The sequence below is a fragment of the Sipha flava genome, unplaced genomic scaffold, assembly GCF_003268045.1.
Source record: "Sipha flava isolate LNK unplaced genomic scaffold, YSA_version1 66_pilon_pilon, whole genome shotgun sequence".
In the NCBI taxonomy this organism is placed as follows: domain Eukaryota; kingdom Metazoa; phylum Arthropoda; class Insecta; order Hemiptera; family Aphididae; genus Sipha; species Sipha flava.
The window spans coordinates 806,489-821,215 of NW_020273606.1; the positions used below are offsets into that span (position 1 = coordinate 806,489).

At 27.8% G+C, this 14,727-nt stretch overlaps 1 protein-coding gene across 1 annotated transcript; it reads left to right on the forward strand.

The window, feature by feature from the left end:
• Window positions 1-5,266: 5,266 nt before the first annotated feature.
• On the forward strand, window positions 5,267-9,406 carry LOC112691792 (dehydrogenase/reductase SDR family member 11-like). Its single transcript, XM_025566195.1, has 6 exons — window positions 5,267-5,590; window positions 7,026-7,194; window positions 7,598-7,721; window positions 8,648-8,780; window positions 9,049-9,174; window positions 9,271-9,406. The coding sequence occupies exons 1-6, from the start codon at window positions 5,459-5,461 to the stop codon at window positions 9,343-9,345; spliced, it is 759 nt and encodes a 252-aa protein (XP_025421980.1). The 5' UTR covers window positions 5,267-5,458; the 3' UTR covers window positions 9,346-9,406.
• Window positions 9,407-14,727: the final 5,321 nt, after the last annotated feature.

Sequence of the window (14,727 nt, forward strand, 5' to 3'; positions counted from 1 at the left end):
AAAAAAAACAATATATTTTTTTTATAACCCATCCTTTATTATAATAATATGATTATAATAAATATTTTTACATAATAATTCTAACTTCACTATTTTAATTTCAGAAGTTATAGTTATAAATTAAATAATGTAATATTTAAATTTATCATTATCAAAAATTGTTTTCTATACAATTTACGAGTATACATAAGTATATAGGTATACCAGACTTGGGTAGTATTCCAAATACAATATTCGGAATACTGTATTTCAAATACCGTCAAATTATTTCTTTTTTAAATGATTTTATTACTTCTCCGTCGTATCTTGTATATGCTAATATTAGGTCTTTATTATTATTGTAAACCATAAACTATAACAATTATGTAATATAAAAATACAATAAAATAACATATATTTAGTCGACAATTTCAAATATTTCTGTTGAGTGGACATCTATTATCTTTATAGTATGAAAACTTAAAGTATTTTAAAAGTATTCGGAATACTTTTGAAGTATTCTAAATAATGTAGGTATTCGGAATACTATTTTTCGTAAGTATTCGAGTATTTATTCTAAATACTTTTAAAAAGTATTTTATCCAATTCTGATATATACAAACGACTTATGGATTATTTTTCTGTATAATGAATATAAATAGCAATTAATACAAAATAGATATATTCTATGTAAAATGTTTTAAAAATGGAAAAAAGTTATAATTATTCTTTTTTAAATATATAAATTAAAAAATAATTTTTTTTTAGTTTTATTTTTTGATACGAATGAAATATTTTAAAAAAGACTGTAAAATGTGTCACCCTAGGTAGCTCTGCTTATTGGGATATACGTCTCTGTGAAACTCACTGTATATTAAAATGCAGATGCCTAACAATAATGTCTTATATATCTACATACATGCGACACATATTTTCAAACCTATTAAATTATGTTGCTTTTCGTTTTCTAAAAACTGCTTCTGTGTATACAAGAAATTGCATAATAATAACCATTAATAGAATTGTAAATATTAAAATACGAAAATGGAATTATGTATGAATCACGATTCGATTTTTTTTCAAAATAAATATAAAGTGTACTATTAAACTAGATAATTTAAATACCATGTATTAATAGATTGTACATATATATGGTATGGTAGGTATAGAAAGTTAGCGAAAATAGTAAAAGAGGCAAAAAAATATACGTCTTCATTAAGACACATAATTTATACGGATATTATAACTTGAGTTTACTAGGAAAATGATCCAAAAAATAAGGGTATATTTTGGTACGATAAATCTTAAAATATTTAAATGAAGTAATTTATTATATTATTTTAATTGAAAATATATATTATTCACAATATTTATGAGTGTTATAGACTATGACAAAATATTTTTATTTTAATATAACTATTGTTTAATGATATTATTAATCAAATTTTCAATGCAAAATATTGTCTGCGAAGTTATTCAATTCAAATATGTATCAGAATGCTTTTAAAAATAATCCTGATAGTAATTGCGTGTCGGTAAATTTATAATTTATTAGCGAACGACGCGTTGAAAAATCACTACCATTTAACGGGTGAAATGGATTGAAATATCACGGGATTTTATGAACCGACACGTTTCGTCTTTATAAATAGCCTACGTTTATGCTGATTATGGTGTTAATATATAAGATAAAATATAAAATACATCAGTACAAGTAAAGATGATTAAAACAATTTGCTAAGAAAAAAAAAAAAAAATCGAACACTATATTTGCGAATTACTTTTTAAGTGTAATCACTATTGGGTTGGTTATGCGGTGTGGTGACCAATTATTTTCGACGAGTTTTTGTTTTCAAATAATTGTGAAAGTAAAATTAAATTTGAAGGATAATATACTTAATTGACATATTTAATATTATAATATGCAACATCAACGTAATGATTATGGATTAACATTAATTTTTCCCATTTTGATAATGAAAGTATTAATAGTGAGGTATTATTTAAATAAATAATTCATTTGAAAATAATCTGTAATATACACATATTATGTTATCTGTTTTAATACAATAATAATAAATAATAATATAAGTCTGGACATTTTCACATGGGCTCCTTATCGTCAAGTTGCGCAACTGTTCTCTTCTCTGCACACTCCATTTAGAAAAAAAAAATCTATATTCTATCATATATTCTCTTTGACTTTGAAGGAAGGGCTCCTTACCAGCTTCATTTCGCTAGCATGTACTTTTGCGATTTTTTTATTTTTGCAATATATGTTATTTTGCGGACGTATTTCTGATTTTTGCGGACAATTAGATTTTTTGCCATTCAAAATAAAATAAATTATATAAGTAATTGACTTGATATGGTTTTTAAAAACTTTGACGTTCTAAAACAAGAACCATTATCGAGAAAAACAAATGTTGATGCAGATAATTTGATAAGATCACGTTAACGTTTTTATTTAATTTGAATACTTACTGTTTGGGAAAAATTCTCAATGCAATCGATAGGATCAATATAATTTTACAAAAATCAAAATTAACAATTTAATGTAGCTGTCAAAAAATTTGCGAAGTCTCCTTAAAATTTTAATAAACTTTCAAGAGCAATGTATACATGAGACTTTATCCGATTCAAAGAATAAAGCTGAAACATTAGGCATTTAGACAGAATTTCCAAAAATCAGGTTACGAAAATAGAAAGAGTTATCCGGAGAAATTGGAGAAGATAAGTTTTGTAACGTAAGTGAAGAAAATACATTTTTAATAACGATTTTTAATGTTAATATTTAAACAAACTGAAAAAAATATTATGCAGGTTAGATGTCATGATAAATGATAATAATATGTTAAAAAAATAAAAATAAAGCAGGTACTTAATTAGTTTTATAAATTATTTTATTTTGAATTGCAAAAATAGTGATTTTTTTAAATTTTTGCAAAATTTCAGCAGCATATCAACCGTTTTTTTGAATTTACTAAAAAACTAATTGTCCGCAAAAATCACGCAAATTATTCGCAAAATAAAATATATTGCAAAGATAAAAAAATTTCAAAAGTACATGCTAGTGAAATGAAGCTCTCCTTACCTACCAAATGCAATATCCTAATTAGTTTCTTAATAACCCATTCAATACTTTCAGCATTCTAAATTTTAAAATATGTTCTCATTCTAATTATTTTCTTCATTCACGAGACTGATTTCTGTATACAATCTTTTATTATTTTAATAATTTTATAAATGGTATATTATTGAAAATTTGTCATCTCGTCGATTTCGGGGTAAAAATAAATACCAATACTAAAAATAAATTAGCAACACCGCCGATCAAGACAATGTCGACTACGCACGAGACCATAGCGTTAAACGTGTTAAATATTTTGAATTAAATAATGTGGTTAACTTTCAGTAATTTTACTATTATGTAAAAGCTTTTGGTGTCCCAGTGTTAATGGCACCCAGTGCACACGCACCTCTTGCACCCCCCTAGGCACGACCCTGTCACGTACTATACAGACTTATGTAGACTACAACTAGTATACAGTTTTACGTAGCTGTGTAAATTAACGATTTAAAAAGTATTAAAAGTGAATGAGGCCATGGCTTAATTGTGTACAAAAAGTTTACATTTTACAAAGAAAAACATGTTCATAAATGGTAGTGTTAATGACGTTATACCATCGCGGTTGTTTTTCCAAACAAAACTCAAATGAATACTGCACAGTTATTTTTCGATTTGAGTTATTACTTAACCATGAAAAACCACTTAATTTATAACGAAAAATTATTTATTTTTCTTTTGTATTATATAATATATTTTTGTATAATTTTTTTCTATACGTGGGTAGGGAAATACGAGTTTTCTAACGTTCTAATACTCATAATTGTATATACATACATAATTTGTATTACTATTATTTAATATTTAAATTTGTATAATATATGTGGTAATTAAAAAAAAATAGATTTTAAATAATATTATTACTATTCTTGAACTTTCATGAACTGCGTATTTATCAGTACGTCTTTATCAGTAATTAATTTTAAACCTAAAACTTTTGAAATAAATTTATTCATTCAATGTACGAGTGTCATGAAAATAAGAAAAGAAAAGAAAATTTATATTTTTAATTTTATATATATTTTTCATTTAGATTTTTGGTAAATTCTAATAAAATGCCCTATAAAATAGAAATATGCAAAAACATGCAGAAAAAGATTTCACATATATAACTGTGGTATCTTGAAACGAATTTCTATGTTAATCTAGCATTAAATAAAATTTGTCAAGATTGATATGCAAATGCATGAACTTACAAGCCCTGATTATTATATTTACTTGAAATATTGCACAATATTAATGTATTAAATATTATGCGTAGGGCTGGGATTTTAATGCTTTAAAAAACCTTAAAATGCGCTCTTAAAAAAATTAAAAAATGGTTTGAAAACTTAAAATATTCCGTAAAAAATGTAAAAATGACTTGAGAAACTCGAAAAATTCCTCAGAAAATGAACTAAAATAAATTAAAAATTAAACTAAAGAATTAATTCATCCAATAGTTACAGTAGCAAAATTCGTACTAAACGATATCAATTTTACTGATTTTAAATATATTACGTAAACTATTATAAACGTTACTTGTTATCTAGGTTTTGACGTCAATTATTGTCCGTTAATACGATAATACGATAATATTATACGTTACTTGTATAATGTGATTCACGAGTACCTATTGTATAATTTGTTACATTTATATAAAAATCATGTTGGCATCTTAATTAAAATTTAAAAAAATGCCAAAAAAAAAAAAAAACACTAAAATTGTCTAAAAAATGAAGAAAATTACTTAAAAATCAAAAATTATTAAAAAATGAAAAAAATTTGTATCAGTACAAGAATCGCACAGCAAGCTTTGAAAAAAAATATAAAGTGCATCGAATTCCATGTCCTAATCATATCTTTAAATCACAGATTAAGTTCTCCACTTAAAAACACCGAATGGTATTGTAGTGCGTAAAACGTATTTGTACGTCTAAATTACCGGTGTATCAAGTCCTAATCTATCAATCCAAATAAATAATATTTGTTAACAGGCTTGAATTTCTGAAGTAGCTGTACTTAAAAAAAGTTCGAATTCACACCTCACCGAATATCTCCAAAGAGTCGTGTGGCACAATATTTCACGGTTGTACTCGTCGAGTGGTATATGAATAAAAACCATGTACTAAAACTTTGAACCCGACCGCGTTAGTTATAATCTTATCTGCGTCACTGGGTCGCCGTGCGAGTAAACATGCCTGCAACAATAATCAACGCACGTAGCACTTGAACAAGGTTCGTGCGGTTCCTATGTAGCCATGCGAATATAATATATGGTTACTTTGGCATCCGAACAGTAAATCATCAATTGTTCGTGAAAATAATTGACGGCTCCCATCCGCCGAAACGCGATCGCGACGAACGGACAAAATGAATAAGTGGTATGGAAAAGTCGCCGTGGTCACGGGAGCATCGTCCGGGATCGGAGCTGAGACGTGTAGACAGTTGACCTCTCGGGGAATGACGGTCGTCGGGTTCGCCAGAAGAATAGACAAACTTGAGGTATATATAAGTGAAAGGTATACATTTATTCAAATAAGATGTATAAAATCTGATTAGGTACGTGTAGGTGCGATTTAAATCGATTTTATTTAAATATTAATATTTTTTATTGAAATAATAACATATTTTTCATAGTTTTAACTTTTAAAGTTTGTTTGCACAATCTTTATTTAACAGTGCATATTTTGATTCCAATACATTGAAAAAATTAAGTAAATCCACAAATATTTCTATTTTCACTTTAACAAATGTGGTTTAATTTTTTGCGCCCCGATTAAGATTGATAACATTTGAGAGTGTTGTTGTACAATAGCAACGAGAGCTATAAATTATTACATTTTAATGCACCATTTTTTTTGATGTAACAATATCCAAAGAAATTAATTGTTTGAAATCATATTGAATTTTATGTGCATACTTATGTAGTGATCATTGTACAGAACACTACGTACTCACAAATGATTATTAAAAGAACGTAGCACGTTTAACTCTCAGAATTAAAATTGAAAAAGATAGGTAGTTAATAAACAGAACACTTGTATTTGAAATAAATATATGTTACAATAATTCATTAACAATTCAAATAATAATTCAAACAAAACTAATAGCCAACTACTATATAAAAGTTACTAGTGGTGATAATGACTGAGTGTTCGCGGCGATGTCCACAACGTGTGTAAACCAGGGGCGCCATTTCAGTTTTTTTTTATGGTGTGCAAGCAATTAAAGAGGCCAATTTTTTCCCATCACCAGGCCAACATTTATGATTAGCAGTGATTACTGATCAGCCGCGGTGTATGCACAACATTTTAAAGATGGGAAAACTGAAGGCCAAAGTGGCAAGGCCATGTATCAGTCACGCCTAGGCCAATAATTAAAGATGAAAAAAATTCAGGGTGTGCGAGTGCGAGTGTGTTCGTGGTGGTGCGGTATATAGTCGAATAACGCGTCATGCGCCGTGGGATCGCACCTTTGCAAACGGTGAATTTTGCACTGTCACTGTCTTCTAATGAATACTAGATGCTATATTCGTATTTATACAAGTTCTATAATGGCATAAGGTGGTGTGATGTTATTAATAATACGCTCATTATGTAATTCACAATAAAACGGGGAAAAAAATATAATATATATATTTTTTCTATTCTTCGACCTCCTTATTTTTTAGGAATGTATATCCTATCGCACGTACACCATATTAATTATATAACTTTACCGATGCGTTGAAATAATCTATCGATCGATCATCTCTACTTTGGGCTCACTACGCTTAGCGGCACATTATAGAGTGTTTTCAGATGCATTTTCCAAAGGTTTTTCGCGCGCAAAAATTTGTACCTAGACGGAGATATTGACGACGCACCGCGACGCGTTAAGTTGCGGATTGCCGACCGGGACGAAACGATTTTATGTTCACGGTGCGTTTTTCATGCAGGCGTTGCGGAACGAGTTGCACGGACTGCCGGGCAAATTTTACCCCGTCAAAGTCGACGTGTGTTCGGAAGAAAGTATCCTAGAAGGTTTCGCGTGGGCGAAGACGACGCTGAAGTCGGTCGACGTGTTGGTGAACAACGCCGGCGTTTGCTTGACCGGCGAACTACTGGGTAAGTATGTGTGTGCGATGCCATAAACCCCTTTGAAAGCGTACCGAGTTGCTGGACTTGCTGACCACGAGCGCGCACGATTTTTTTTCGAACCAAACCGGTGCGAACGACAATCGGTATTATACATGAAATGCCAATAATTCATTTTTAAAACACGAAATATCAACGAATACGAACGTTTTACGTGACTCGTTTTGTGTTCAAATATTAAACTAAAGGACCATGAACAATTTTTTATACCTTTAATAATAGAAATGAAAATAAAATGTTCGTATGAAAGTTGTAATAACATTCCGAGGCTTTCTTGTGACGAAGGCCAGAGGCAGTTGCCAATCCTGTCTAAAGATATGACCTGATAATATGGCCCAGCATTTTAATGTTATTGGTTTTTTTTTTCAATCAGGAAACTCGGACGAGTGGAAAGTGATGTTTGACACCAACGTATTGGGACCGAGTATTTGCAGCAGAGAAGCGGTGAAAATCATGCAGGAATTGAAAACCATTGGGCATATAATAAATATCAATAGGTAATATTTATTTCGACTCTGTACGTGTATATTATTTATTTATGTACTTAAGTCCGATGGTTGATTACTTCAAATAACCGACCGACTTAATCTGTGTAATGTGTACACTCCGGATTTGTTAAATATCGAGTTGTTTTTATTTTTCCACCTTTTATCACGACAAAATATGAAAAATCTGATTTAACACACCGAATTATATCTATTGTAAATTTTAATTTATTATCTACATTATTATTATTATTAGATATTGTTTGTGTCATAATCAGTGTCTCTCGAACTGGTACCAGTCGGACGTGAACACTATAGTGATACTTTACCGTATTAAAAGAAAATTGTATAGTCCATTTCAATAAACATGTAAAAATTATTATTTTTGTATTATAATAATAAATATACTATAATAATTCATTATTTTTTTTTAAATAAAAGATTGAATTAAACGATATATTGGACTAATAATAAAAATATGAATTATACTAATTGTTGAAAAAAACCGTGTAGATTAATTTTAAACATAAGGTTAAATAACTTGTTTTTTTTTAAAAATCTATTTCAAATATTAATCATACGTTTTAAATCTGTTAATTAATTTATTACTATAAAGAATACAGATTTAGTATTTATAAACATGATATTTACTAGGTATATTTATCAGCCTTTACCATTATAAGTGTGGAGCTGAAAGCTCGTAAGTTAAATACGATTTAAAAAATTTGAATTATAGCAAATCTGAAGTGTACATTACTGCGCCTTAGATATATGCACACTATATAAAAGCAGGCAAGTATTAATTTTTACATAGGACATGTTTTAGTAAGCTGTTATTATCTGTATAATTTGTATAAATACATGCTTAGAAATTGGAATTGCATTTGTGAACGAGTGTGCAGGAGTATAATTAATTTGTATTTATTTTAACTATTTAGCGACAGTGGTCATTATCCACCGACATTAACTCCAAATCTGTATGTGTATGGAGCTACCAAGTTTAGTAGCGTTTCAATTACCGAAAGCCTAAGAGAACTTTTGGCCTTAAAAAAGTTACCAATCAGAGTCACAGTAATTAAACTTGTTCTTATAATATTTAATAATATATAATAAGTAAAAATTATCTTATAAATTGTATGTATTTAATGTTGAATAATATTTGCACGTACCTTTATAAACAAAGATCATTCACATTTATTCACCTAAATATATATTCAATTACAATTGAACTGTTCGAATAATGAATACCGTTACAAAAAATTTTTATATTACGATATTTTAATTTTTGCATTTGATTTCAAAGTTTGATAATTTCAAATATTTTATCGTTTCCATACAGAGTATCAGTCCAGGATTAGTAGACACTGCCATGGCTAAAGATTTAGCCGAAAATGCTCCCATACTGAAACCTTCGGATGTAGTTGACGCGATTATATACGTTTTGGCCGCTCCGCAATCTGTGAATGTAAGTTTTTAACATCACAATTTACACCAATTATCAAAACTAATGGAAAGTGAAGAAAACAAATAAAGTAGATTCATTGAAAATATATGTTTACAGGTTGCCGAAGTAATAATTAGACCAACAGGAGATACTTATTTACCATTTGTTCAAGACGGGTTGAAATTTATTTAATCTAACATTTCATATACTGTAATTTAGATATTTTATAAGTAGTACAATACAATTTTACAATTTTACAATTATTTTAACGTTCAATATTGTAATATTGTGATAATTTGTTACTGTATAAATATGTGTGTATATTATTAAATGGATTTAATCATGCTGTATGATTCGTGTGTTTGAAGTTATTATCGAATGTTTACATAATATAAAATTATACAAAATAAATTGTATAAATCGCATGTGTATAATATGTTAGCTTAATTAGAATGTCGTAACTTTTAGCAAAAGTAAATATTAGATTTGTACTCGTACTCACAGTCATACTAGAATGTTTATGAAATATTAATTTTTAAAAATAAAAATACACATATCATAGTAGACGAAACAAATTACGTAGGTAAATAATCAGTATCTATACTTATATACATTTGAGTAATTTGGCGTAATTTAGACAGTACTATTGGACTGAAAATAGTTGATATTTCAACTGAAAAGATCTCCAATTTTTTAATAACTCTTTGTATTGTTTTGTATTATAATATTATGATACGCATAGGAGTGCACACGGGGGGTTCCGGGTGTGTCAGGCCCCCCCCAAGGAATGTTGTAAATAGGACCCTACGATTTAAGTATAAGAGTAAAGGGCCTGTATTATAACTGATGTTGCTCAAATGAAATGTAATCTACTCTAAAATATCTGGTAAAAGATAAATGGTGTTTCGTAATGGACAGACTAAAATTAAATGTTCTACATTTTCGTGAGAAAACTTCTTTTGATGACACATCAGCTACAGTTGATTGCAAAGGTACAAATCATAAATAATTGAAGCTATCTGAGAAGAATACACAAGATTCAAGGAAAACATATTGATTGGGACTAATATAGCACACAATATCAAAAAGAAAATAAAAGTTACGTTTATAAAATGTACCTACGCATTTTTTTAAGATAGGGCCCGAAATTATTGCAGGCACCCACTGAAATGCAGGACTGCGCACGCCTATAATGATACGTCAACAAAAACGAATATTGAATCGTTATTTGTTACTTTTTTACTAAATACTAATAAGTTTATTAATTAATGTATTACAAATTCATAAATTACTCGTATTTAGTCTATATGTCTAGGATATATAATTAAATTTTTATTTTAACAATTCATTTACGAGCATGCTTAATGGAATAAAATTGAAAAGGTTTTTAAAATATATATTTTCAATTAAAATGATTTGTGTAAAATACCCTGATTTTAAAATGATAAAAATAATCGACACGATTTATCGGCATAGTCTAAATGAGGAAATCAAATATTCCAACGAAGTCGAGAATGGATGTGAATCAGATACACTGAAAAAATGTGGTTAAAATAACCATTTAAATAGTTATTTGACACTAATATTTTGGTGTGGTACAGACACAGCCACACACCTATTGGTGTAGCTACTTAGGGCAAAGCAGGGTAGTTAGGAATCCTTGGACAATTCTGCGACTCTACACCCTTCAAATAATTTAAAATTTTGTTAAATTTAATTCCTAAATTATACGTGGTAGTTTAGTTATACGTGGTGGGTTAGGCATATGTCCGGGGGCATAAAGTCTCAGTCTCTCTAATGAAAAAAAAAAAAAACTAAACAAAAAAAATAAAATAGTATGTTTTATTATGTTATAATTTGTAAATTAAAGAAAAAAATTGTATTTTTATTATATTACGAATATAATTTGTTAATTAAAAAAAATATTAAACGATTTTCATTTATAAGTTATATTTTAATATTAAAGAATCTATATTATAGACGAAATAATAAGTATTATATTATTATTATTTATTTGGGGGGAGGCATAAATTATATGCCTGGGAGCGCCTAATTTTTAAATACGGGCCTGTATACTTATAATTAAATTTTATCCAATCTTACCTATTATATTTTTCCCTAATTACATTTTAACTTGTGTAGACTTTAAGTGGCATAAAATGTAATTGTATTTATTTTCAATAATAACAAATTATTTATTTATTTTTAAAAAAAAAAAAAAATCACCAAAATAAATGTTTAGTCACTTTGTAGTTTTTGTGTTTAAATAAAAAAGATATAATTATTTATGCAAAAAGAAAAAAAATATATACAAGATCGATTTAGAATAGAAACTGGTCTTCTTGTAGATGTAGTTTTACAAGGTGCTATTTATTATAAGTACATTCAATTTTAAATTATAATTTTTAATATTAAATTTTGTTAGGCAAAGAAACGACTAATGACGGTAATATTTCTCGTAGTTCTTCAAAAACGTGGAAATAAGTGCTGATATAACAAATTTAGAGTTATAACTTATACAACGATTTAGGATGGTTTTAAAAACAAATGGCAAGTGGTTATGACATTAATTTAGAGAAGTTTGAGGCCTATACTTTGCAGACTGCGGAACTTTTTGTATCATTGTACCCATGGTATTACATGCCTGCTTTGTTAAAAAATAAATGATGTTTAGTAATAGCAAAAATTTTAATTTTCTTGCAAAAACTTATTATGATAATATAACATAGCTATAATTGACTAGAAAAGTACAAATCATAAATAATATAAGCTATTAAAAAAATATACAAGATTCGAGGAAACCATATTCATTGAGTCTAATATACCACGATATTATAAAAAAAATTACTGACAGGGTTAATTTAGCTATTAGAAATATATATAGTGTATATATTTATATAGTCAATTTAACTATAAGTCAATAACTAAAACTATATTGTGTTTTTCACCAAACAGTTGTAACCAACAAATTATGGCAAGCGAGTGCACAAATAAATATTTCGGGAGGTTTTAGAGTATAAATTGTCATAATGTAAAATTCAGAAAAATTTAGTGTTTTAAATACAGTTGATCACTCGAAATATAATGTTAAGATAATTTTCAAAAATGCTTGATTACTACGAATGCAAATTTACACAATAACCAATACTGTTCATTCATAATTTATTATCGGCATCAAACCATTCAAAACATTTATTTCTAGCTAAAAATTATTAAGATTATTATTTTTATAACTTTCATTCGTATACGTATGCGAGTGTGTGCGCACAACAAGAGATTATATAGGACCCTCCCCACTCCAAATGAAAGGTTTATATAAACTATTATTATTTCGTAGATAAATGTCAAATGTTTCACTGTCATTTATTTCAATAATCCTTGTCCACATTTTATCACAAAAGAAATGTTATATTTTGAATTATTTGGTTCGTTATAAATAGGAGTTATAAAAACGCGTACAATATTGTATTATTACTATACAGTATGTATTAAAATTATTTGTCATACTCGTATATCTTACGACCGTCGATAAATATAATATGTATACATCGAGATGATACTCTGATTATTTTTATTTAGGTCCAATTATTATGATTGTTGCGTGGTTAACGTTCAATAATCAAAAATCAAAACACTAGGTAAGTGTATAAAAGTATAAAAGTATAAAAGCACTGTCATCAAAACTTAATTCACACTTTTACTAATTTTATATAGCTCCGTTATTCAGAAATAGTAATAATAAGTGCCAGCAAATAAAACACAGTTAATGCTTATTTTATGAGTTTAAAAAAATATCCAAACAATATATTAAACACTAGTATATAATATACTCTAGAAATATTCGAGATTCGTGGTATCTGTATATTGTACCTTGTTGGTAATTAGTTAAGAGCGTACACCAAGTTTTAATGATTACCAAAACATGGTCGTCATTCATATTATAGTGATTTTTTTCTGTAATACTTTCATCATTAGATTTAAATTAATTCTACAGATTTTTATTAGATTTCTATAGATATTAGAGTGGTCCTAATAAATGTATTGCATTTAGGGAAAATAAAAGAAGTTAATATTTTTGAATTCTTATCCTCCCATTTCGTTCATTACTATAAGAAACACATCGTTACATTTGGTCATGATAAATAAACACATGCCACAAAGTTGTTGAAATACGAGTATAGTTGTTCTTTTATTTATTAAGTTTGATTAAAAAACGATTGTCCTTAAGGAGGTATTTGAGTTGAGGCCATGGGGGAGGGGGGAAACTAATTTTTCTTTAATATAAACTTAAAAATAATTTTCAGTTCATTACCTACAGCTCAGTTTCTGTTATAATGATAACATATTATAGTGATAGACTAGTAATTTATATTCTCAATTATTTATACATAACATTTTTTAAATAAATCAATGTATTTTATTCAAAAAAAATACGAGCCATGGGAGGGCGAATACCCCCTTCGACCCCCTCAAATACGCCCTTGACATGCGAAATACAGCAATGACAACAAATGTAAAAACAAAAAATAACTAAAATTACCTACCAATACAATTATTACTACTATTACTACTAGCTATAATCTATATACTTAATTCAATAATAAATAGGGAGCATACTTACTCGTATCTCCATTATGAATGCGTATTATTGTTTTTTAGAACCGACAAATCCCCTACCTTTAATTACTTTTTGATTATCGTTTGGTTTTATTGGGTATTGTTAGGCATTTGATCTTGTTCGATATTTTATCGCTTTCAATTCTAAAATGCAGTTTAGATGCTTATTTTATTGTATTTTGTTTGTCGCACGCAACAGTCTAGGACAAGACAATGATTGAAAAATATACCATCTACGCACGACGAAACTACATAATATTCTGAGCAGCTGAGTGAATTTTATAACGTTTTATAAACTAATAAATGCGTAACAGTTTTCATTATAGTGTTTTATTGCATTTAAGTATAGTTTTAACTTTTTATTCAGAGCTTATGGCTTGATAAACGATAGAAATAGTTTGTATTATAAAATTATGATTATACGTCCATAGTATATTTATTGTTAGATCAAGTAAAAATAAATGACAACAAATGTTATAAAGTGATTTCATTAAATCAATATCAAATGACGTGTTTATATTATTGTATAGGCCTATCTATGTTATTATTGCGATTATTAGCTTAGTCTGAAACAATTTGTTTCTCTGAATCGTCGTTAATAGTTGTAATATTAATAAATTCTTGTAGTCCCTTTGATAGCATTTTCAAATCGGGAATTCCAATTCTTATGACGTACTTTGGTAATAAAATAATAAGTTGTTTTAATATAAAACGAGGTTTTTTCGGCATTTCTAACAAATATCGGTAATCTGAAAGCAAATAGTATATAATACAAAAGTATACAATACTATTATTTTTTGAGACAAAATAAATTTATACTTCGATTAAAATCACTATGGTTAAAAATGTTTTGCGCTGTGTAGTTTCTGATAAGGTAAAATGTTTGATCCAATAATGTATGATATAGATTTTCATAGAATTATATAAAATATAAGTTTCGTATTAAAATGTCGAAAA

Excerpts from the sequence above, each read along its gene's own strand:
- LOC112691792 (XM_025566195.1), top strand. The coding sequence starts at position 5,459 with ATGAATAAGTGGTATGGAAAAGTCGCCGTGGTCACGGGAGCATCGTCC. Across the intron at positions 5,591-7,025 it reads GAAGAATAGACAAACTTGAG|GCGTTGCGGAACGAGTTGCA; the intron begins GTATATATAAGT and ends TTTTTCATGCAG. Across the intron at positions 8,781-9,048 it reads AGTTACCAATCAGAGTCACA|AGTATCAGTCCAGGATTAGT; the intron begins GTAATTAAACTT and ends GTTTCCATACAG.